The sequence below is a fragment of the Rissa tridactyla genome, chromosome 7 (assembly GCF_028500815.1).
Source record: "Rissa tridactyla isolate bRisTri1 chromosome 7, bRisTri1.patW.cur.20221130, whole genome shotgun sequence".
NCBI classification, from domain to species: Eukaryota; Metazoa; Chordata; class Aves; order Charadriiformes; family Laridae; genus Rissa; species Rissa tridactyla.
The window spans coordinates 49,007,918-49,033,579 of NC_071472.1; the positions used below are offsets into that span (position 1 = coordinate 49,007,918).

The 25,662-nt window shown below is 51.5% G+C and overlaps 1 protein-coding gene across 12 annotated transcripts in view; it reads left to right on the forward strand.

Moving 5' to 3' along the window:
* MSI2 (musashi RNA binding protein 2) overlaps positions 1-25,662 on the forward strand; it is a 255,745-nt gene that overhangs the window by 196,676 nt on the left and 33,407 nt on the right. For 11 of the 12 annotated variants that reach the window (XR_008467594.1, XM_054207877.1, XM_054207878.1 and 8 more), the window contains 2 exons: positions 7,991-8,105; positions 15,538-15,612. Coding sequence is in view for 11 of the 12 variants with exons in the window: in XM_054207877.1 (XP_054063852.1) it covers positions 7,991-8,105; positions 15,538-15,612 (190 nt within the window). In the remaining variant the exon portion in view is untranslated. Of the gene's footprint in view, positions 1-7,990; positions 8,106-15,537; positions 15,613-19,029; positions 21,986-25,662 lie in introns of those variants that run through there. The other variant, XM_054207888.1, reaches the window with a different exon arrangement.

Sequence of the window (25,662 nt, forward strand, 5' to 3'; positions counted from 1 at the left end):
GGAGGCCTGATTCAATATTTGACTTGCTAATTTTTCCCAGGGCACTGAAATAATATTCTTCATATTGTTCCTCACTGCAACGTGCATCTGAAATAAAAGTGAGGGTCCCCTTGGCAAAGTGAGCGGCGGGATGGCGGGGCCGGGGCCGTTCCCCTTGCCCAGCGGCGAGCCTCTGGGCGCCACGGGCTTTGCCTCTGCCCTGTCCCAGCATCTCGCCGCTTCCCCAGCACCCTCCTCCTGCTCCCGGGCTTTCCTGCCTGCCACCAGCCGTGCCTCGCCTGAGACACGTGTGGGTTGTGGGGGAGGCTCATTCTGCTCTGTGGTTACTAAACGCTGATTAATCTGCCTTAAAACAAAACAAAAAGAATGAGCCACAACCGCCCCCACCCCAGCATCCAGACGACAGACCCAGCGACAAATTAGAAACGCTTGGGATGTAAATTTAGGTAAGACTTGTCAATGGGGAGGGAAGAGCTGCGGTGCCACACTCCAGGATTTTCCCACGGCTTCATCGCGAGTGGGTGCGTGTCACGTCGTACTCCGTAGGTTTAGTTATTTTACACAAGGGTTTTTTCTCTGGAGTAAGGCTCAGCCTTCACCTGGCGCAGATCCACCCTGCCCATTGTGGCCCTGCAGAGGTGCTGGAAGGAGCAGCAGGGTGCTGGTGTGTCCCGGTGAAAGCGGCAGTGGGGCAGAGCGCGTTGTTTGGTGCCTCTCCTGCGCTGTACGGATCCCACCCGGCTGTTGGCAGAGCCCTGCTAGGGGAGGGGTGGTGTGAGGGCCGCTGGAGGGTTTCTTCCCAGGTGAAAGGCTGCACGGGAAGGTAACAGGAGTGCGGGGAACGTGGAGGACGGGACAGGGCGCTAAACACTCGGGGAACATCGCAAAGAGCAAAAGGAACAGTGTAGGCTGTTGGTGTTTTGTCGTAGTTAAAAGATATTCTTGGCGTCTCTCTGTGCCTGCTTGGTGCACGATCCAGATGCCAGGATGCTTTGAGCGTTCTCTTCTTGTCACTTCTTCTGCAGCACTAATTTTAAAAGCAGCCCACGAGGGAGGAGATGAGACATGATCCTGTCTTGGGACTGACTCATCGTGTTGCTGATGTGTCTGCAGATTAATTACCAAACCCATGCAGGGGCAGGAGAGCTTGTGCACGCCTGTGTGACAGTGAGCTGGTGCAGATGGCTGGCGGTGACACACAGCTGGCCAGGGGTCAGAGTTAGGCGCAGACGTCCTTGGAGACTTGACCGCTCCTGCTTCGTTTTTAACATGTCCCCCTCTGGCGCTGAGCTGAGGACAGGTTCTCGCAGCCCCAGCTTGGGGCAATGGGGTTTGCAGACACTTGGTGAGCTGGGACACGGACACCCCATTCCTGTCCCCATCCCCGCGCTGCTCGGCTGGGGCATCCGCAGCTCCACAGGCACCGACTTGCCCAGAGCTCCCTCTTTCTCATCTCCTGAACGCTGTCATTTCCGAAAGCGCGGGGGCAAGCAAAGGGTAGCGGGGCTGCTGTTGTTCACCAGCCTATTTCTAGCCTCCCGTCTCCCCGGCAGGCTATTTTTAGCCCACCCATTCTGCCTCTGTTGCCATCCGTAAAGCTTAGAATGTCAAATGTAATATTAAACGAGCAGTGTGAAAGTGAAAAGAAAATGCCAGTGAGGTATTTAATAAATGAAACTTGGAATTTACGTGGGAGGCCAAAGATGCTCTCCAGACATTGCAAGGAGGGAACAAACAAAACACAAACAAGCTGTCCCCAGAACATTGTTCCTCTGTTGCGAGCAGGCTGCTCTGCAAAGAGAAACGTGGGTTTCTAAAACAGGGGTGCAAAAGTAGCTTGGAAAAGAAATGTGATGGGGTAATGTATTCTCCTTTAGATCACACTGTGATAGAGCCGTTCACGTCGGGGGTTCGGGGGTACCGGCGAGCGGCGCGATGAGCCGAGCCTGGCCCCGGTGCTTTGCACTTGAAGTCAGGATCTCAAGCCAGGCCCTGGAGCAGCTGACATTAATGTTCGGCTGGTTTAAAATAGGCTTTGACGCTGCGCAGCACCTGTGGCTGTTTCTCTCTCTCAGGGTGGGATTTTGTGGGTTTTGTGGGTTTTTTGTTGTGGTTTTGTGTTTTTTTTTAATGTATCAGCACTTTTCAGGCTTCTCCCCAGACTGGCAGCCTTTGCTCTGTGGTGACGTTTTAGACGCGTGTGTCACACACCATGTGCCTTTGGGTTTGCATCCAAATGCTTTATAGTCTAACGCACCTCCATCCCTGGAAAGACCAGGCTCACACCACGTGCAGAGGGCAGGAGGGTGCACGAGACCACCAGCGTCCGGGGTCCCTGCAGTAACTGGGAGCGGAGGAAACACAACGTGCAGCCAACAAACCACCTCCGACCTCGCACAGACATTTTGAGAAGCCACCGGGTCCTTTGCCAGCTGGACACAATGGAAGGCAGAGGTCAACCCCCAGATGCGGTGTTGGGCCTCGTGCGTGATCCTGCTGCCTCTCCAGTTGGTGTCTTACTGGGGGCGGTGGTGGGTTCGCTGGCTGTGCTGGGAGGGGATGCACGGAGCACAGTGCAGGGGTGATGCGTGTCGTGGTGCTCAGCTGTTTACAGTAGGACCCTGGGCTGGGGGTGTTGTAGGTACCTAGTTCTGGAGCAGATGTCTTCGGGGAGGCTTGACCAAATGACCCTGCCGTATCTGCGAACGAAGCATCTGGGTCAGGGAGTGGCTGTAGGGCTCAAAAGGAGATGTGGCAGTGGCTTGCCCAGAAGGCATGTCAAGAGACAAAGGGGCAAGTTACAGGACAAGAGGGACTTTTTGCATGGGCAGGTGCTTAACCTGGGTCCAGAAATCACCCTTCTCCCTTATGAGGAAGTTGTTTTGAGTGCTGAAAGCATGTTCTGATGCTTTTGTCCCAAATCTGCAAAGCTCACAAGCTCATCACACCTTGCCATTCCCTCACCCCTCCCAGGCCTCCGTGGGGGCATAACCCTCATTTTACACTCAAAGCAAGTCACCGGACAGTTAAGAAACAACCTCCAGTGGCCAGAAATTAAATGTGGCAGCTCCAGTTCAAGGACCCTACTGTAATCCCTGGGACGCTTTTTGGAGTTGGGGTTGTCCCTTCATTTGACACATCTGTAGGACCTACCAAAAGGGTGCTGTCATCGTGAATGGGGCGTACGGGTACTGAGGCTAAAAGTGTCCCTGACTCTGGGGAGTCTGGTTGTCAGCAAGTCCCAGGGGAGCGTCGCTGCTCGGTGTTTCCTGCTGCAGGATCACGACCAGCTGGTAGAGCTGGAGCCCGACACTTGGCTGGGTGTTGTGGGAGAGCGTACACGGGTGCTGCTGTGACTGTCGTGCGAAGAGGCCGATGGTCATGGCGACAGGTTCTCTGTAGAGGGCTCATTGCAGGGGTGAGGGCAGTAGGACGCGGTGCTGGGCAGGCAGTACCCAAGGTGTCACTGCCATTAGTGGTGAGGCTGGAGACGCGGTAGCTTTGGAAGCCCCGTCTGTCAGCTGAAGGACACTGCAGACCGCTTGCAGGTTGGATGCATTCTGTAGTGTTGGTCTCGAATGTGCGTTCAATGATGTAGCGGGTGAGCTGTACCATGACGCCGCCCTTGCCAGGGTCTCCGAGGGTGGCTGGGTTCTCCACCCCACGCAGGACAGTAAGAGCTGCCCGGCACCGGGTGTTATCAGGTGTTTTGGGGACAAACCGAAGTGATGAGTTGCAAGAAACTCTGGCAGATGACTCTGCTCTCCCGTACCTTCTCCTCTTACGGTCTGAGAACACGCTGAGCAGCTTCTGACCCCATTATCCCCACCCCACTTTTGTCAGTGATCTAATGGGTTTTTTAAATATGCTTATAACGTTTCTTCTGCTGCCTTTGCGGCAGGACCAGGCAAATACAGATTGCTCTGTTAGAGGAGCGCTGGTTTTGGCTTGCCGAGGCATGAACGCCGTGGCCTCCCCAAGGTAATCGAATCTCAGCTAACTGTGAATCGCACGTTGCTGGCAAGACAAAGTTGCCTTGTCTTTGGGTGGTAAAATGGGGTTTTGTGCATTGTGAATATGTGCGCATTCTGCTTTCCTCAAAATAGCCCTGGTTTCCCTGGAAAGCTGTGAGCCGTGGGGTTTTTGAGACATCCTGGTGCTGAGAGCTGACAGCCCGTTTTGTTGCGCTGGGTATAAGAGGCTTTTCACTCCCCATCTCAGCCGTCCGGGGTTCTAGTGGCTTTGACTGCTCGGCTTGACCCAAGAGTACCCCAGTGTAATGTTAATTCTCCAAACTAGACTAAACAAAAATAGTGAATTTTAGTTTCCCTGCCTTTTTTTTTTTTTTTCTTAGCCCTAGAGTTAAAACTTTCTTTGTTAGGCTGCTGAAAGTGAAGCACATCCCTCATGCAGGGGAGGTGGAAAAAATCTGGAAATTATTAAGATGTACAGAAACGCTGAGCTGAAAGTTTGTGCGAGATCCAGATTTATGTACAGAGTACCCGCGTGGGGCGGGCTCTTGGGGGTGATTCGGTACGGGGCTGAGCACCGACTCATAAATCCACGTCCATTCCCTCTTGGAGAAGCCCCATCGCATGTCCCGTTTGCCGGCACATGTGTGACGTCCCCGCTGCCTCCAGGGTTTGCCCTTGCGTAAGCGTAGCTGTGGGATGGCCCCCTTTTCCTGCCTCTGCTGGGGAAGAGGCACCGTCCGAGCCCGCCGCTGGTTCCCTAACATGGTGCGTCACCTCCTGTTGCTGCATCTTCCCCATTTGCCGATGGGACGGTGCGTGAGCAGCTTCTGCCGAGCACCTCAAAGCCTGATGGTGCTCAATGGGGAGTGGAAAAATCCCACTGTGGCGCGCTGTGGGGCCAGGGTCATGCAGCCCCTTCCTGAGGGATGGCAGAGCTCTGGCTCCGTATCCTGCACGGCATCCCTCCCAGGGGGAAGGAGTCTCCGCTGGGTAACGGAGAGTATTTTTGCCCTCTATATGGGGTATATTTGTTTACAAAGGCCTAGGAATTATTTTTCTTCCCTACCGGTGACTTTTTCTTCCCCTTTAAATCCCAGTTAAAACTTCTTTGCGGCTTGCTGCCATTCCCTTTATATCCTCGTGTGCTGTGAAAATCATAAATTACGCTAGTCTTTCAGAGAGCAGCGGTAGGCTGTTTCGTGGTTGCAAAAGCTAATTACTGGGTTATTGTTTCTAACGGCGCTAATCCAAACTTCATTTTCCTGTTAATTGTCCGTCGAGCCAGGCTAGATTGTTTTTATCATCCTGACTGTTTGCGGCACGAGCAGCCGCGAGGTGTAACCAATGCCGCCGTGACATTTGGAGTGGTGGCGGACCCGAAAAAAACGTGGTTGTGAAATGAAATGACACACTTGTGGTGCTCACCCCGGGCTCGTTTGGCTGGAGAAATGAGGTCGGCATACTCCTGTTAAATGTCCCTCTGATTAACCACCCGCGAGGGCCAGTGAGAGCGGGTGCTGCCGAGCCGAGCGGGCAGCGGGGAGGTCCTGGAGCTCGCTGTGTCCCCGGCTCTCGGGGGCGGTTGCTGGAGAGGGGAGGTAGCAGCAGGCTAACCCCTTTGGGCTGGGGGGCTTTCTGGGGGCACCGAAGTTTTGGAGGGGGGGGGGGGGGCGCGGGCACACAGCCCGATTAGGCTGAAACCCACCATCAAGGCTCCCTGGGAAGCTCTGAAGGCTTCGTCCCCGCGGGGCGGCGATGGGGCTGGTGCTGGACACACATCTCCTGCGCTGTCCTTGTCCCCAGCCCCGCGCCGGCAGCAGCACCTCAGCGTGTGAGCGGCTGCTCAATGAATTCATTGATGGGAAGTTTTCTGTTTACTTTTCTTTCTCTTTTTTTCTTAATACCAGGGCCTGGGAGCCCAGTGGGGCACCGTGGGGCTCGCCATGGCACTCTCAGTAGTGTGCCTGCACCGAGCCGTGCCTGTGGGCGTCTGAGGGTGTCCGTGGGTGTGCAGGGGACAGACGGGGTGTGGAGGGTGCTGGCCCTGGCTGGAGGATGCACCGGTCCTCGCCGCAGCTCTCACTGGGGGGTTGTCTCCCGGAGGACTTGCTGCCCTGATAGCACTGAAGAGGAGATGGAGGGAATCGCTGGCCTTGCTGTGGCTGTGCCCAAGATTCGGGATGTCCAGAGAGTGGGTCTCTTGAACACCCATCTTGCTCTTGCTCCCGCTTGCCCCTTTTCCCTCTTTTCCCTGTTTCCCATGTGCAGCGGTGTCCGGGCTGTGCTCACACACATCCCTGCGCCAGCCGTCCCCGGTCCCTCTCTGTCCTTGTCCCGCGGGGACCCAAACGCTTCTGGGCAGAAAAGTAGCAAAAGATGAACTCCAGAAGAATTTTGCTCCGAACTTTGCTGGGTTGGGGCAGCCTGTTTGCAAGAAGCGTGTGTTTTGACAGCCTTGGCAGTGTCTGAGCGTTGTAGCTTCGGGAAGTGTTGCAAGCAAGCAAAGTAAATACGGTCTGTGGAGGTTTGCAGCAGAAAGGGGAGGAGTAGGTGGGTTTGTGTAAAATACTCCCATTACAGTCAGTTAACCTTTATGTTACCTAAATGAAAATTGTATAAACCTGAAATTTTCGCTGATCGGGTTGCCTAGGAACAGGCAGTTGGTTTTCATAAGACAATGAATACGCAGTCACCGATCGGGCTGTTAGGCACCGAGACGTTCCGCCGTGTTATCCTGCACCCCCGGCTTTGCCTGGGGGAGCTGCTCGCTGGTGCGCGGGATGCGAGTGATGGGGGTGATGCAGGAGCCACCACCCAGCTTGGAGCCGACCCCCCTGGTCTCCCGGGACAAGCAGCCCCATTCCTGAGCCCCTGCCGCAGGCTGGTGACGTGGTTGAGGGCAGCGGGGCCACACAGGGCCGTGCCACCACGTCTGCCAGCAGCACGGCTCTGGCGTGCGGCACCCCTGCTCCCACTCCGGTCTGGCCAGGCAGGGACTGGGGGGAGCGTAAATGTGCCAAGAGGATCAAGGAACTGCTTGAAGAACAAAGTTAGAGGCATAAAAGCTCAAGCCTCTGGGTTCAGCCCAAGACCCTGATGCTTAGACCAGCGGTTCTCATGGTGCAAACCGTACAGGTGGGGCTTGGGGCTCCCCCGCACATGTGTGTGTCTGTGCATCTACCTGTTGCTCAGAGCATGGACCAAGACGTAGAGTCACAGAAATGGGTTGGGATAACTCTGGTTCGCTCCAAACCAGCTTATGGACACAGCCGTAGCACCAGTGCCTAGGGGAATGTGGGGACAGTGTGCTGGGGAGGGCGAATCGGCAGTGCTGGAGCTGGAGAACGTGGAAAAATGCCTTATTTCTCCCTTTTCCCATCCCAGAAGAGGTTGGGTAGCAGCACCCGGCGGTGTGGCTGGGGGCCCTGACGTCCGCCGCTGCTGGGCTGGGTCACCGCCTCTCACGGGGTGTTGGCAGAGACTCGCAACGTGGTTCAAATGGCATTAAACAACTTCCAAAGGCAGCAGGAGTAACTGGAAGTGAAAGAATGCAGATCGTTTATTAATAGGGTTTACGGAAATTTTCTGCTGGGTAGAAATATTGATTCTTTATTCCTATTTTAAAAGAAGCTTTTTGTAATGATCACCGAGAGTCATTTTCTGTTATCGATTGCAATGGAGCTGTGCTGGAGCCCTCCCTCCATTCATTGCGCGCCCGCGAGTACCATTGAGAAGGGAACGCAGCCCAGGTTTTCCTTTCAGGAACGTGGCAACTTCTTAAATCAGCATTTCTGTCATCTTTCCAGGGGGGTTCTGCTATGTGTGTTTAAAGAGACATAACACGTTTGCTCTTTTAAATCCGTTTACACTATTCTTAAAGTTCACCTTTGAGGGGGAGGCGGTGTGGGGGAGGCAAATGCTAAAAATAAAACTCCCCCCTTAAGTAGATCACTTCTGCATTTGACATTTACATGGAATTCATTTGCATCTCATTTGTACATGTTTCTGCTCAATAGGTAGAATGTAAGAAAGCACAACCTAAAGAAGTGATGTTTCCACCAGGGACGAGAGGAAGGGCGCGTGGATTACCGTATACCATGGACGCTTTTATGCTAGGGATGGGAATGTTGGGTAAGTGCCAGAGCCACCGCATGTCCCCCGGAGCCAGCGGCTCCCGCGTTGTCTCCCCGATTGCCGAACGCTGAAGGCGTAGGGGTGAGCAAATCCCTGCACCCGCGTGGGTGCCAGTCTGAAACTTCAGCAGGGGTGGAGTGGGGAAAATAATCCTGTCTGTGGGAAATGATTAACTCCCCCACCACCACCACCACCACCACCACCACCACCACCTTCTTCCCGGAATATAAAAATTTGCATTTAAATGGATGTTTTAAATAGCCTGTTTCACTCTTACTCGCAAAAATAGAATGATGAAAGATGCAGTGTGTTCATTCTGACTAAAAATGATCTCTCCCCTTTTTTAGAGGAATTGAGTCACACATTATTCCCCTTCCTTTAAAGGTATCTTTGACAGTTCAGCATGGATAATTGAAAATCTTGCCGGTTCTTAAATGGCATGCAAGATGGAGAAAGCAGGGAGATGTGTAACAGTGTAGGTCACAACAATAATTACAAGTTTCAAGGAGATGGAACGGTATTTTAGTCCAGAGTATTGTGTCCAGAAAATACTAATTAAATGGGATAAATGATATTTAATGGCAAAATTCTATTTGTGCATGAGGTCTATTTAGTTAAAATTGGTTCTCATTTGTTTCTGCCCAGATAGTTCTTCTTTCTATATAATGTGACAACCCCTTGATGCTCTGTCCTCAGATTTACTAAGCCAAAATGCTGCTAATCCATTGCCAACATATTTGTGTAAAACCCCATATATTTTCAGCTGTCTGCTCCCTTTGTGTCAGTGGACTTTCCCTCGGTTGTCACCTGCTGTGTCCCTAAAGCGTGCATGAACAAGAGGGCATCTGGAGGTGTTTGTTCCCAGGCAGAAACAAGCCTTTCCCAGCCCCTGGTTCCTGGCCCCTCCCGGGTTCGGATGCTCCCAGAAGCTGAGCACAAAATCCAGCCTTAAAAGCTGGTGCTGGCTTGTCCTGAGCTGTGCCGAGCAGGTCCACGGGCTCTCTGGGACGCTGGAGGACCCCGAGGCTCCAGGAGCGGGTGTCGGGTCAGAGGACTCGGTTCCTGTGAGCATCAGGCTGTTGCGCTGAGATGTCTGACTTCAGGCACCGCTTGATTTGATAGGGAAAACTTCCCTGCCATGTTTGCTTTATCTCTGAATTAATAGTACTTCTGTTCGCGTGGCTGGAACGATCCATTTCTGGGATGTGTAATTGGGTTATTTCAGCTGATCATCTATTTTTCTGTCCCCACACTCCACCGCCACCCTTGCCCCATAGTGTCTGGAAATTACATTTCATGGTTAAAATATTTATCTTGTGCTAGTCGGTCTGTGATTTCGTTACCTGTGTGTTCCCGGCGTGCTTGAGCCATACGCACTTTATTTTCTGCTTGTTTCTCTTTCTTTTCCGCTGGGGGTGCCTGAGGTTTGGGCTGGGGGAGGTGGTGTGTGCTGCTTTGCTGCCTGGTCCCACGCGGCTCATCCCGGGCTGGGCAGAAATCCCCAGGGCAGCACCCTCCCTCTTCCCCTCACCGCGGGCTGAGCTGCCTCAACCCTTCTCCTGGCAGCCGGGCGAGGAGCGAATGGCGCCAAATGGGACCTGAAGGGAAAATTCAGCCCTTTATGTGGCGTGAGTCATTCCCACGGTGGCTGCCTCTCTGGGAAAAGATTGTTTCAAGCCGTAAGAAGGGAAGAAGCCCTCAGCGAGCGGATCTGCGTGGCACAGAGCGAGCGACGCGGTTCCTGCTGCCGTGGGGTGGGTCGGGTCACGCCGCTGCACCGGCCCCTCTCGCAACGTGCTCTTACGAGGCTTCAAATCGGGGTGACTTGCTCAGAATTAATGATTGATTGGTGTTGAAGGCCAGATGCTTCATTATCTGGGTTTTTTCATCTTCCAAGTTGCTGCTTGCTACAGTGGCACCATGTTAAAAAATTAAGTGCTAAACAAGGAAATTGCAACACAGGAGAGCAAGGCTCTCTGGATGGCCATTATAAATCCCCCGTTTTCAAAGGCCGCCTGTGAGAGTTGGCTCCAAGGGGCTGATGGGCAGCGAGCGGCTCAGCGGGGAGCCCGAATCCCTGCTTCCCAAGCCCCGGCAGCTGCCTGGCGCTGGGGCCCGGCCCTGCAGGGAGAGGGGCGTAATTAACCCATCAAACGACGAGGCGCACGAAGTCACGTACCGCCAGAGGCAGCGTCTGCCATCACCGAGCGTTTTGCTGCGATCCCAGGAGGCCGGTGTCAGCCCTGCCCCGTTCCTCCTTTTCGATGCCTCGCTGGACCGAAACAGAGCGACTGGGGCAGCTCTTGGAGGATTTTTATACCTGTTTCCAGAAGGCCTTGTTCAAGGTCACCTTCTCCAGATGCCGTTCATGGGCAGAGGAGAGAATCGAAGGAACGAACACACGAGACAACCTGAAGGAAAGCGCAGGGAGCAACTCCCTCCAAAGCTATTAAGGAAGTTGGTCTTTTTCATTAATCACAGCCTCCCCAAGGAGCCTGCCGCAGCCGGGGTCTAAAGGTGCGTAGGCAGCCGCTTCTGTGATGATTTGGTTGATTGGAACAAAATTAAAGCGTTCTTCCGAAAGGGTTTTGTGACTCCGAGAGCACTGTCAGGCCAAGCCTTTGGCCTGGGCTGCTTCTGGGCTGGCTGGGGCTCGAGCTGCTGGTGGGACACGCGTGGTCTCGGGGGAGATGAGGAACACGAATTCAGCACCCAGCTTGAGGAGCGGGCTGGAATGGCTTCAGTTCCCGTCATCCCTCTCTCCCTGGCAGCCCACCTGGCTGGAATTGCTGCTCCCCAGCCCCGTGGACGCTCATCAACAGGTACTGTGTCCCTCCCGGCCAGCAACGCACACATCTGCAGCTGAGAAGAGCGGTTTGGTGGCCAAGAAGCTTAAGCTTGCCATGAGCCCAGAGGCCTCCCCTCTGTCACCTGGTCCTGATGTGCAGACCCCGTCACTGTCACCTACGCGGGTATCACTGCGTTGCCCCATGGCTTTCTGCCCTCCGTTCAAGCCTGTAGTTGAAAACTTGAAAAAAAAAGAGAGAAAAGAAGAAAGCAACCAAGGAGCAACACTAACAGGAGATCATCTCTCTGTGCCCTCCCATCTGAACCAGCTCTGTCTCAGGGATGCTGCAGATGCCGTTATGGTGGTCCCAGCGGTGACACCGGGCTCTGGAGGTGACGGTCGCGCTGCTCGGTCCGAGCTGGGGCCCCACAGCACTCGTTTCTTCTGGCGACGGCCATCTTGGACTTGCTGGTGTTTAATATTAAAGTTGGGCTCTTTTTAACTTGTCCCTCCAGAGACGGGAGCACTGGGCCCATGAAGCTTGTACCCCAGCGTGCCGAAATGCTGTCCGACAGGAACGCCAGGTCTCAGGAGTCTCTAGCAGGCAGCTCATCTCAGCGCTCGGGGCAGAGCGGGGGGCTCTGGGCTGCTGCCCGCGCTCAGGCTGGCTGGGCTGGGCTCAGGCAGAGCTGAAGTTTGTGCCCTTCAGAGAAAGTCGTTCCTTTTTTCCCTCGGTAATAGAGTAGCGGCTGCCTCTGAGGTAGGGCTGGGGACGGGGAGCCCCTCCTTAGCACGGGCTCCCGGAGGTGGCACAGCTCACCAGCACCCGCTGCGGCCATCGCTGGGGATTGCGGCAGTGACCAGCTTTACCTTAGCTCCTGAAGTGGGAGATAAGTCAACTTCGTTGGACCAAGGGAGAAACTTCTGCAGCAGATGTGTTTCTTCTCCGTAGCTGCTCCCTGCTATATGACTGTGACCACCCTCTGCATCTGGAGGGGATGATTTTTTTCCCTCATGCCACAAGTGCTTATGTCAAGGTCATAGAGCGTTTCTTTTGAGAAAGACCCCGAGCACTTTTGTTGCAGCGTGGGGCTGTGCTTTGGACTGTCCCTCTCCTTGCCAAGAACCTGGCATTCCTTGCTCTGAGCAACTTTGGGAGACAAGAATTTTCTTGCATTTACTGGAGGATTTGAATTAATTTTGCAGAGGTCCCCGGGCTCTGTGTGTTCAGTGTTCCCACATATTAACCGTGAGCTTTGCCCATCTCACATCACCAAATTTAAAAGTGAAAAGAGATTTCCATAGCCTGGTTGTGGACGCTTCCCCGCTTGGAGCAGAGAAGCCGTTTCTTCCCCTGGAGGCGCTGGTGGGATGGATGGGAGTCGGAGTCCGACTCGGGTCTCCTGCCTCCCCAGTGACCTCCTGCGTGTGCCTGGACAAGCTGGGCCTGGTGCAGGATGGAAAGTGGGCAGTTTGCCCCGTTCTCCCTTTCGGAGAACCCCTGCGATGCTCAGGCTTTCCCATGGGCCCACGAGGACGGGCTCTGGCACCAGGAATGCTGTGATGCCTGCAGGTACGCTGTGAGTTAAAAAGGTCAGTGTTACCTCTTCACAGTTGTTTTCCATCCTGGAAGCGGAGCCTTTGCCCTGGGAGACCCTCTCTGCACTGACCGGTTGCCTGCACGCCACAGTGGTAACGGACTCCGCGGCCACATCGGGTGTTACCCCCACGAAGAGCATGACAGCTGGTTGAGCGTGACCATCGGATGGTCAGCGTGGTGCTTCCGGCAGCCATTGCTCTCACCTCACGTTCCAGCCCTGGGGAGGAGCTGGAGAGCATCCAGCACAAGGCAGGATCTGGCCCACTGCAAGACGGAGCTCGGCAAGGCTCCAGCACAGGGGCTGGAAGTTCAACCAGCCGGCAGGGTGGCTGCATCCCACCTGCTGCCATTGACGCCGGAGACGGGAGTGGTGGTGTGAAAGCGGTTTTGGTTGTTGGTTTGAGTTCTGCTTCCATGGACGGGCAGGTCTCGCTTCGGAGGAGGTAATCCAGGCAAAACTTGGATTTTTGGTTTAGCAACAAGGGATAATCAGAGAGATTGATTATGCCCCAGGACTACTGAAGCAAATAAACTGTTTGGTGCCCAATGCAGGATGAGAATGGCATCTAATGGAAATGGTGGGTAGGTCAGCGTGGCCATAATTTGGCTTGATGAAGCATCCACATGGGCATGGCGCTAATGCGCTATTGATATTCAGCCAGGCAATTTCCCCTGCGCGGATCGGGCTTTGACTCGTTAGAGCAGAGCTGGGCACTGCAGCAGTAAATGAAGAGGAAAATTGAAGTAATGTTTTATTATAAATTTATGATTTCATCTGCCTGACCTAGAGATCATTGAGCGCTGGCGATGCAGGAAGAGCCCCCCGGGCAGCTCCGCTGGTGCCGCTGCCATGGGGCAGAGCTGGGCTTGGAGGAGAGCGGGGCTGCTGCCGCGTTGGACTCGGAGGCAAAGGCACCAGGGCAGGAGCATCTCCAGCCCCGCAGAGCATCCCAGAGCAGGGCAGCGGAACAGATGGCATCCTGCACCGTGCTGCCTGCTCCAGAAACACCGCGGGCAGCTGCCGTCCAGCACCGTGCCGCTCCAGCCGGGGCCACAGGCACCACAGCTGCACCCCCTGCTCCCCGGGACGGACCTCGGGCACGTCGGTCTCCCCCGGCTCCGATGGTCGTGAGCTGACGGATCTGCTTTGGAGTCATTCGAATCAGAATAAAACTTAATTTTTCCTGTTGGCGAGGAGAGGGGCTGCGGTCGGACGCCACAGAGCGATTTTTTCATGGTGGAGCTTGCGGTGGTGTTAATGGCACTACTTACTTAGCAAACAATCCATTTATCAATATTGTTGGGTTTTTTTAAAGAAAAAAAAGGAAAAAAGGTTTGTAAAGCTTAACGCTGAAAGATCTGATTTAATGACAGAGGTGATTAATTTCTAAGGGAATCCAGCTGTTGAGCTGTGAAATAAATACGCAAGGGCTAAGCGGTGTGTACATACTGCCGAAAGCTGCGGCGTGCTGGCCGGGCGGCGCAGGGCTGCTTTCCCCTGGCACTGCTTAATCCCGTAATCAAAATTCATCCAAGCAGTTTTGTCTTCCAGTTTTAGATTATGATTAATAGTACGTTATATGTATATATAAACCTAACCAGAAATGGAGGGACTCGCTGCGGCAGAAAGTAGCTGTACGATGTCGGAGTGTATTAAAGAATAAATAAAAGCAGAGGTAGGAGACGCCCAGGAGAACCATTCGGCTGCTAAACCTGTTCTCGGGGTCCAGCCCAGCTGCTGCTGTTGTCACTGCCGAGATTTCCAGTGACTTCAGACAGAATGAGAGCAAACTTTTTGTGATGGGCTCTTGCTCTGGAGAGGTCTTTCCTGCAGACTGGAGGAGGCTGGGCTGCCGCTGAGCTGGCGGGAAGGTTACGCAGCGTTTATTGCACTGGAATGGCAAAGGGTGGCTCCTGGTTTTAAGCAAATGGAGCAAGGAAATGCTGAGGATTGGAGGTGAGGTTACAGTTTTAGGAGATCTCCTTAGTGTACAGGACAGCTTGTGGCATGGGCCGTACCGGCGGTAGCAAACAGCCGCGGTGGGAGCAGAGAGGACGGGTCTGTTAAAACACGGGGGGTCGCCGCGTGTGAAACCTTCCTGCTGCACGGAGAGGGAACCCCCCTGCCCTGGCCAGGCGTGGGGCTGGCGAGGGATGCCCTGGGTGACGCCGCGACAGCCCCAGCCCAGTTTCCGGGGTGGTACCTCGTCTGTCAGACACTGCGGGGGACAACCCGCACCCACCGCCCCCCCAGGGCCCTGCCCCCCGCCCACACTGCGGTCCCCCCGCCGCGGTGGCAGCAGGCAGAGCTGCCGCTTCATGCATTTACTTTGGCATCTTTATTAACAAAATGATCTCAAGTGGTATTTTTTTCTCGTAATAAAACTTCAAAAGGCTGGGTGCGTTTCTGCGCGGATCTCAGATCTAATTGCTTTCGGAAGCAGTTCTCCGAGCTGGGTTTTACTTTCCAGAAAAATTAAAAGCTCTTTGACTCCCTGGCTCATTGCTGTCGCTGCCTCCAACTCTTTGATGTGTTAACTGTTGTCCTTCACACTCCCGGGATAAAGAATTACTACTACCTTAATCTCCAACTGTCAATAGCTCTGAAGCAAAGTACATTCATTGTAAGCTCTCCAAATGTCAGAGCAAACCTGTGTTATGTGTTTAGCCTTAGCATTTGGCATTTACTCTTCCAGCTAACAAGTATGCACAGTCCTTGGACTTCAGATACCAAAGTGCATGTTAATTACCGGAGTGACAGGGCTCACGCACAAAGGCAGACAGGCAAGAGAGCAGGAGAGGCGCCCAGCTCTAGATGGTTCTATTCAAGATAATAATGAAACCTTCCTGCAGTTTTGCATGAGCAGAATAAAATCTGGGGGTTTAATACCTGCTGTAAAAGCAAGTCTCACCCATCCTCCATGTCATTTTACATTATATGTAAAAACAAAACGCCTTTATTAATCTTCATACTTCTTTCTCTCTCTCTCTTTTATTTATTTTTTTATTGTTTTTTTTATTTTTACTTTTCTGTCATCAAGGTTACCCGAATTTTGTTGCGACGTATGGCCGAGGATATCCTGGATTTGCCCCAAGTTACAGCTATCAGTTCCCAGGTATGTACATTTCATTTGCGGATTTACTTTTTTTCCCCTCTTTCCTCCTTTATTTTTTTTTCTGTATTTTTTTTTTAAATCCTTAGCTGCAAGCTGAGACAGGCAAGTCTGCAGGGAGCTTCTCACACAACAACAATTTTTTTTCTACTATTCTAAAATAGCTATTTTCTATATACATATTTTAAATACGTTTTTACTAACGTGTAAATTGGTACTGGTTATTTGAAAACAAACTTCTTAAGTTAAAATATAAAGCAACAGAGATAATTTAAGAGCCGCTACCCTCCCGTTGATGGGTTTTTCCTTTCATATATATTCTAGAGATATACACACAGACAGACACACACACAGGCTCGCACACACCTTCCCATGCTATCCTGCGGTAAGTGAACGTTCTTTACAAGTGCAGTCTTGGAGTGAAAAGTCCAACCCTCCTGCGTTCTCTAGCGAGATCTCTGATGTCCTTCGCAGTTTCCAGCCGGGTGCTGGTGCTTCGGTTCGCCTTCCGTGTGGTTTCCCCCCCTTCCCTCGGCGGTGGGACCGGCTCGGGGCTGGCAGTGGGGGACGGCGGGGATGGGGAAGAGCCCTTTCCCATTCCAGCACGTCCCACACAGGGCACAATCCCCTTCCCTTTCACCTCGGGGGCGTCCCGGGCAGCTGGAACAAGCAACATGGTGCTGCTGTGTTTGGGGCTTGCTGATAGCTGAAGCCCACCCGGGCACCGCGGCGAGGAGACCCCGGTGCGCTGGGCGTTCCGTCCATCAGCGCGCTTGTCACGGGCATCAGGCGCAAGCTGTCCCACTGGCCACGGCTCAGGAAAGGAAAGGTGGGAGCCCAGCTCTGCTCGGGGTAGGTGAGAAACCCAGTGAGCACCGTCGGGTGCGGGGAGGAAAAGCAGCCACCCTCAGGGGAATGTCCCGTGGGGTGGGGGAGGCTGTGGAGGGGTGCTGGGCTCTGCCCGCGGCACGCTGGGGCGAGGATGCAGCCTTGTGTTCAGCGCTAGGTTGTTACGATGAAACATCCCATCAGAGCATTATTAACATCCATGCGATGAAGTGTCCTTGGGACGGTAGTTTCTGTGGAGCTGGTTTTTGCGGGACTAATGACACCAAGGGAGAGCGCGCTGTTCGGGTGGGTCTTTTTCAATTGCTAAACTTCACAAACGCTGGAGCTCTACTGTAAGCTCATCTGCCTCCTCCCCGTCCCCTCCCAAACCCAGCCAGGTCCGAAACAGGCAGGTGTCGGGCTGAGAGCGGAGCTGCCGGGGTCCCTGCTGGGCAGGGAGGGGTGGCAGCGGCGGATGGTGACAAGGCAGCTGCCCCTGCGGGTGGCACCGCTCCCGCTGGAGCGGGTGGGCAGGGGTGGGCAGCGTCCATGCGGGCAGGGACTGCAGCCCTCAGGACCTCAATGTAAGGAGGAGGCTTCAGAAGGCGTTTGCGTGTCCTCGCGCTTCCCTCCCGGGCCCTCACGACTCCTTGTACCAGCTGATTTGTGTGAGGACAGCTAAATGAGAGACACCTTTGATAAGTTAAATGATGAAAATGGGCAGAGCTTAGATGACTTTAATTATAAACGTGTCTAAAATGAATGTGTCTGCCAGCTGACAGCTGAGGTACCGTTTGACTCTAGCCTTTATTTTATATATATATTTTTTTATTAAGGGCTTGTTTTTTCAAAACAGGCTTTCCAGTTATTTGCTAGTGATTTTCAGTCTCTTGCAGAGATTGAATACGCAGCAGAAAAGCGAAGTGGATTGTCACCAGTAAAAAGCAGAGGCATCTCATTGCGGGCACCAGTTGCTCCTTTGGGAGCAGGGTAGTGAAGGGGAGCTGCCAAGTCCTCCGTCCTCTTGCTTGGCTTTCCCTTGCTCCCTTCCCACTCATGTAACATATTCCTTAACAGCCACCAGAGCCGTTAATGGAGTTGTGAGGCTGTTTTTTCTTGGGTGACTGGGGACTCTGCTCCCCAGAAACACGGCCCGTCAGAGCGGCGCGGGGCGCAGGAGCCCTCCCTGCCGGGGACAGGGTGCGTGGGGTTTGGTGCCCATACACAGGACGGGGTGTCCCCCTCGCTGGGGCTGGGCGTTTGGGGACGGAGAGCCCAGTGCCACGGGAGCGGAGCACGGGCTGCAAGGGAGCCTTTCGGGAGCAGATCAGGGTTTGAGGATGGGGATGCCAGCACTGCTGCCTCCTGCCATGGGGATAGTGGCAGAAGTGCCACTCGCAGAGTTGTGTCCTGTCATGTCTCAAGTGGCTGCATACTTCTTCCCACTCTCCTTTTGCCCCTCTCTGCTGGAGGGAGCCGTGTCCTGCGGCTCAGGGCTCGCCCAGCCCTCGCTCCTCCTCCAGACACCCCTGGGGCGGGATGGAGCAGGCAGCCTGACCAACCGGGCGTGGGGAAAGGCGTTCAGTGCCAGGGGATGCATAGTGTAAGTGTGGTTCCAGCATGTAGTCCTCCTCCTCGAAAGAGCCCGAACCCCCCACCCCTTCCCTTCACGCGTCTTGACACTTGCAGTGGGGCCCGTGGTACGACTGTGGCTTGGAGCGTGAGATAGGAGCATGTGTGAACCCGGTAGAGGGAAATCTGAAATCTGCTTTTTCAATAAGTTGTCATGCCCAAATGCTTGGAGTTGTGATTTGAAAAGAAAAATCCTTGGCCGTTTCTGCAGGGGCGTCCCAGGCAGCGTGCCTGAGCTCCGGCCGCCTCCGCGGTACCCGAACAGCGGGGGTGTTGCAACCACAGCGACGTGTGTGTATGAGTATATGTGTAATGCACAGCTGGATTCCTGTGGTTGGTTACAGAGGAGACCTGGCAGTGGTTTTACTGCACTACGGTCGTGTTGTGCATCCTGTTCTCCGCACGGTGCCCGTGCCGCGGTAGCTCGGGGTGGGCTGGGGCCGGGGCGGTCCCGGTGGGGGCCATTGCCGAGCTGTCCCACTGCGGTCCCCAGCGGGCGTCAGTCGGTTGCTCCCCAGGTTATGCTACCCAGTTACATTCTTAATTAAAAAAAAAAAAACTGAATGCCCATCTGAATTGAACTGTCCCGTTGGTATTTACTGTTGTCCAAGAGAAACAACGATCCCTCCATGTGCGTTTCCATCCCGTCCTGGGGCGCACCAGCTGCCGGAGCCGCTGGCAGGGTCCCCGTTCGTCCCTCTCCCGCATCCTCCGCTGTTCCCTGTTGGCACAGGGACGGCCCCTTGCTCCATGGTGAGACACACGCAATCACTTTGGCGACTGCTCTATCTTCTCCAATCACGTTATTTTTTTCCTCTAGGCCTTTATAACTCAGTACGTAACCTTTTTTTTTTTAATTGCAATCACTCCCTTTCTGTGTCTTTTTTTTTTTTTTTTTAATTTCTGGGACTTATCTTTTCAGTTTAATCTATTAATTTCTGTTCTTATTTCACTTTGCAGACTATTTGCCGATTTCACAAGACATAATTTTTATCAACTAGTTCTTAAAGATGCATAACAAATTAATCGGGGTTTACTACAGTGCTAATGAGAGAGAGAGAGACAGAAAAAGCCTGGGTGGTCCATGCTTAATATCAATGTCCACTGAAAAATTGCTGCTCTTACTGGCTGGTTTGATTGACTGGACTTTTTATTTTATTTTAATTTTTTTAAAGGCTCCATATCCTCACTGCTCTGAGTTTGCTTTTTATTTTTTTTATTTTTATTTTTTATTTTTTTTTCCTCTGCTTTGTTATGAGTTTTTAATGCCCACTTGGAATGTAACTCACAAGGATTGGGGTTAGGGGCATTATGAAGGCATGACTTCTCACAAACTTTTTAGAAATAATTTGATCAAGGAAGCAAAAACCATGATTGGGTCTTACAAGTAGCCCCAAAGAGAGATGTTGGCGCTTTTAATGTAGAGACATTCACTAGTAGCACAAATCATAATTAGGGTGGAGTGAGACCAGCATCTCCTGTCGCTAGCATCGTTAGCGACGCAGGCTTTAATTACTCAAAACGAGTGCCCTGCGTCCGCAAGGGTGACACTGTGGCGCTGGCGGCTGCAGGCGTAGCCGACCCACGCGTGTTTTCTCCCGTTTCGTTCGCTTTGGCTTGGTGGCTCTTCCTAGAGCTGCCCATAGCCATGTGAGGGCCGTGGCTCGAGGCCACCAAAAGGGCTCAGACAGGCGCATCCCGTCTCACCCCTGCCCAGCTCCCGGCCACGGCGCTCCCCCCACTCCCCGCACTCGCTTCTACTTCCAGGCTTTGCTTGCAAATCATGGGCAAATTGCTCCAATCCTGGCGAGAGGGACGAGCGTTCCCCTGCCAGCGTCAGCTGCATCGCGCCTCCTAATCTCCACCCAAACGGCCGAAGAGCTGCAAACCCGGGTGATAATGCCTCCTCCAGCCATTGGCTTTGCTTTGAACAAGACCAGATTCTGGACTTTTGGGTAGAAAACACGCATCGTATTTAAATTCTGGTTTTCTTTAAGCGTTTCTACCCATTTGATAAGTTTGTGAGAAGTAAATTGCATGCTTACAGTAGAACTGTAATGCATTTTAATGTTTGTTAATCCACTTGTTTAAAATGTCAGTGTCAAAGGCTCTACAATACACGGCTATGCTGTTCATTTCATTAAAGATGCTTGATGTAATAATTGGTTAGTTTTCTTTTTACTTTTCTGCAGGCAATAGCTTTTTTTAATCTGTATGGCTTCTTATTATTTTGTTTGGGTTTTTTTGCTATGAATTGCTTTGCTTTTGTGAACTTGTCTTAGTGTGCATGATTTGCAAACATTTCGGCTATTGTGAATTTTCTCATTTTTTGTAAATAGTCCATCTGTGCTTTTCTTTTTTTCTTTTTTATGACTTTTTTCCTGTAAGTAACTGAGGTAGAAAATAATAATAAATTGTTTACAACGGATATGCTGTGTTGCTGCTCTCTTAGCTTGCAGTTTTAATATTTTGGTTTGGACGCCCCAAATAACCAGTACCAATGACAATTTAATAAAAGAATAAAACAACCATCACTCACAGCGTGTGACCCAGTGTTTGAAGAATCTGCAGATGAACGGTTACATACGAGGTGTGTTTACAGCACAAGTTAAAACCAAAGCAGACGACGATGGGGTTGTAACTGGGGGGCAGAGGAGTGACTCCCTGTTAAAACTGCAGTGTCCCCCGCAGTCCTGTCTCCCACCGCTGTGCTGGGTGCGCTCCGTGCCAGCCACTGAGGTGGGTTTTAAGCATCAAACCCGTAAGCGTATTAGACCCCTCTGTTGCAAACTCGCCAGCGCTCCCGTGCAGGGATCTGTTGCTGCTCTTTGGAAGTTGAAAGGAAAACCAGGTAACTCTTGTGGCAGTGAGGAGGTGCCCGGCTGGGGTGGCAGCCGGTGTCCGTGGTGCAGACCCCGCGGTGGGACGGGTCCCGCTGGCCGCGCCTGTGGGACGGGGACGTTGCCATCACTGTGTTTGTCTCATTTATGCTTTATTCCATCGTTACCTGGGTGGTTGGGGATTGTCAAAGTTACTTAGAAGTCTTCAGCTCAGGAATTTTAATTTTTTTTTTCTAATTAAGGGTTTGTTTGTTTGTGTGTTTGTTAAAGCTTATTAAAACCTTTGTATTTGGGAGAGGTGGGGAAAAACAAATATTTTCACAAACTTTTCAGAGCTCAGGGAAATACACTTGCTTATTAATTATGGTACTCCATAGTCCGCGAAGCCCAGCCTTGAGTCACGCTCCTGCAGTGCCCGGTGCTGTGAAAATGCAACGCAAGATCAGCACAAAGTCTAAACTGATGATTTTCATTATTACGAGAGCATTTAAAACCCACCTTTTGTTAATCTGTAGAGCTTAATTTAGTTTCTTTCCTGATACCAGTCACAGTCTGCTCACTTGTCGGCCATCAGTGCTGGGCAGGAAGGCATTCTCGTGTAAAAGTTATTTTTGTGCTGCTTGTCTGTGGGTCTGAGAGAGGGGTGAGGTAAGGAGGTACCTCGTCTGTTATTTAGGACACCCAGCAATATTCTGAAGCTGCAAGTGACGTTGCTGCTGCTGGTTTCTCGCTCTTGGTTAATAACCTCCTAAGGGGGGGTGCAGTGGGAATGGGAGGAAAAGAGCGTGTTTGTGGCGTCAGCATCCCGCAAAGCTGGGTGTTGATCTGCAGCAAGGTGTGCTGGGGCAAAGCAGTGGCCGGACTGGGGAGGTGCAGCTTCACCGTGTCTGGCCAGGGCTGGTGGTTCAGCTCACCAGAAAGAGCATAAACCGAATTCCTGCATTCGACTTAGCTGTAATTCTGGCCGGTGACACCAGCCACGGTCTGGCTCCCACCGTGATGCGCCCGGTGCTTCACCGGCCCCCAGCTGCATCGCCATGTACGCGAGCACCCGACTACGCTGGGGATGTAAAAGGGTTTTAGAGAGGAGACGCCGCCTACACGTGGCTTCTTTACCAGTAGCGAGTAATAAAGTTAGTGTTAATAAGAGTCAACTGTGTAAAACACTCTTTCAAGTCTAAGTTTTAAGTCTAAGACTTGTATAACACTTGGTAATGGGAGCAAAGTTTGTCTGGTCATAATACTTTAATGATCAAACTTAACATTGAGAAAGAAGGAGAAGTTGCTGCAAAAGAAAAGGAGGAGGAAATACAAAATATATTTTAAATTATCTATTCAATTAGTTAAGCCTTGTAACAGTAAGAGATGTGGAACGAAGCTGGAAATGTGTCTCAGTCCTTTGTCTAACCCTTTCTTAACTGCTTAAAATCTGCTCTAATCATCCCGGCGCTGCATGCTTTTTTTCACCTAAAATACTTTACTGCATCTGCATGGCATAAAATGGTTTACAAAGTGCATTTGAAATCTGCTAGAACCACCTTAATTACCACTCTTCAAACCTCTCCATTTCAGCCTCCATCAGTGAAAACAAAGACTCTAGACTGGACCTGTTTTAAAATTAAGATTTTGGGTTCCTTCTGCTGGCGGAGGGCAGGACCGTTCACATTGCAGGTGCATCCCTGGAGTGAGGAGCAGCTGGAACCGCAGACAGCAAACTGAGAAATTAATATAGCAAAACCCATAAACTTCCAGCAGAAGGTATTCCTTCAAGCTCTGCTTACATGACAGTAGCTTTTGTTTTGACGCGGGGAAAAATGGCATCTAGAGCTGTTGTTCCCTGAGTCCGAGCAGAGCTTAAGCACCTTTGCCTCTTAGGCACATTTTTTTTTTTTAAATGTTGCAGAGAATTGCGTAAAATTCCTTTTTCACCTCCCATTTCCCCTGCTCCTTAAAATAATCTCCTGCATGTTAGATTTAAGGTGAGGTTTTCAAGAGATAAGCTGTTGGTGGTCGTCCAGCTTCCACCGATTTCAGTGGCAGCAGAGCCTGGTGAGTAAAAGTGCTGCCTGTCCCCCTTCTCCTGCCTGTCCCCTCCGTGCGCCTGAGCCTGCTCCTGCGGTTCCCCAAACAGCACGGCTGGCTGAGGACAAAACTGCCCAAATCCTTCATCAGGTTTTTCTCTGCCGATACGAGCAATAAGAACATCTTGAACGTTGAACTTAAATGCTGATTGTCCTGTTCTCAACTGCTCACTGATCCGGGCATGGAGTATGAGACAGGCTTTAAAACTTGAGGGTCGTCACCCTGAAAATGAGCGATCGTAAAGGGGCAGGGAGGAGAGAAAAGGCAAAAAAAAACCCCCAGCATTTTGGTGTGCTGCTGCAGCAACAGAGCTCCGGAGCGATCGCTTCTGCTGCGCCCAGGCCACAGCTGCAGCAACTGGGAAGTGTAATGAGAATAATTATTCACAAGAGTAAAGAGGCAGAACGCAAACACACACGTATGGAAGAAGCATGGATGACCCTATAGGAAGAAGAAGGAGATTGGTAATGCTGGCTCTGCTGTAAGGAATTCTCCAGGTCCGAGTTAGCCGGAGCCTGACGGCTAGCCTGCTTTTATGCCTTATGCCTTTGTAAATACAATTATTAACTCTAAAGCTGTTAAAAATTGGGAGCTGGGGGTTGCAAAGAGCTTGAAGAGATTAGTCCCCTTACAGCACAAAAACATTCCAATGTGAATGTTTTTCAATCACATTTAGCAGTAGGATTTCAAGCTGATAATTAAGTAGCTTCCAAGCCCTCCTTTGCCCGGGAGCAGTAATATGCAGTTGCTGCAGTGATGCCCGAAAGGTTTCTGGGCTCAGCACCACAGTCCTCTCCTCTGACCTTTTTTGTAACGTGGATTATGAAGTTCCCAGTGGCGGTTCCTCCGGGAAGGCAGTGGGAAGTTCTCCCTCTCTGCCGCCACTCAGTGAGCTGCAGTGTCTCTCCGAGAGGGGCATTCACTCGCGGCTTCAGCACACGCAGGTTGTGGAGAACTTCCTACCCTCTGATAACCCCTTCCTCTGATTAATTATCTTTTTTACATAGTTGCCTCTTGTCTGTGTTGAATTTTTCCAGCTTCAACCTCCAGGCATGAGTTATTTTTATGCCTTTGTTCATCATCAAGGATCTGTCTTCTAATAATACTTATCCAGATAGTTTAGGTCATTCATAAACATTTAAGCAAGCGGTTTAACCAAATAGCTCATTTTCTGTACCATCAAAGCAACTGAAATGAGGCTTGAAGCAAATCAGTGCCACTTTGCTGAACTTTAAATATATGCCTTAATGCGGTTCCATCTAACCTGCCCTTGTTCATTCCGCAGCAGGTGACTGAAATTCAGAGCTTGTGTGCTGCGTGACAGCTTGGGTACAGTGAATTCACGGGCATTCCTCCCCCTGCAGCCATCGTTTCATTTATGCTTACCTTGTTTATTAAAAATCGATAGTAAATGTTTGGCTTTGGGCTTTAAAATGAGAAATGCTTTCACTGGAGCGATCAACTTAGTATTAAACGGAATTACTTGCTTTTAGGAAGCGATTTGGTTGAGATTCTCTTTCATCCACATCAGCTGCATTCACTTGGAGCTCGTAATTCTCTGTGTTTCACCAGTTACTAAATTAGGGAGAATCCAAATTACATACTGAGTTCGAGTGTCGGATGGTGGGAGGTGTAGTTTTCATTGGACATGTTTGAGAAGTATCGCGGATGCCTTGAAGCCGCTATAGGATAGGAGCAGCTTTAAGGAGAGTAAATAAATCAGCTACCAGCTTTTGCTTTTTGGTTTGGGTTTTTTTTGAATAAATAGTTTTCTTAGGATAAACTGTTTGCCTTTGAGAAGTTTCCCAGTTTTCTGTACGGGGAAATAACTGCAAAAGGGTTATTACACTTGAAACGACACAGAATGATAATTTGGAGACAAACAAGGCTTTGTCTCACTGATGCATAAAGTAATTACTGGGCAAAAGTGCATCATTCTCATTTTAAAAACCGTGGCTTGAGAGTGGTAAACAGCTGAAAAATGGGTCGTTTACTGTACATAAAGTGGAAGTGCCAAATTTTAAATTAACTATATTTGGGTTTTATTGTTTTGTTGAATTTCCAAAGCAGAAATATTTGTTCATAATAACATCCATCTGCAAACACGCATCCGGCGTGAAGCGCATTAGGGGTGTCTGACGTTGCGAATTCTCCTACAAAATCTTGCCACGCACCGTACATTTTAAGCAGCAGATGCCTGTGCCTCGCATAGCGCAGTGGGCTGCTTAATGAGGTTTCCATTATGCATGATGTGCCGTATCTGAAGTTCGCTAATTTTCTGACCTGGTGAAATAGATTTTAATAAGCTTGATGTAACACAGCATATAAAGACAAAGGGAAACGCTTAATGGGGCTGTCACAATAAAGGACTCCGAGCAGGCTGGGAGATGCTAAAAGTGTTAATAGAATTGATCGAAAGCTTAGGGAAGAAACTCTCCCTCTCCGGGGCGGTCTGCCCTGCGCCTTGCTGGGTGCCTCCTCTTGGCTGTCGTGGGGACGGTGCTCTCCCCGTTCTTTAAAGGCATCCCAGGGGCACTGGTGGGAAACGCGAGACGTTTCAAGCAGGGCTTGTGGCTGCCTCCACGTTCGCTTCCCACAGACTTCGGGAGAGCTTCGGTAGAGTCTTCGGTCAAATCCCACAAAGAGTTCATTGCTGCTAAACAATGATACT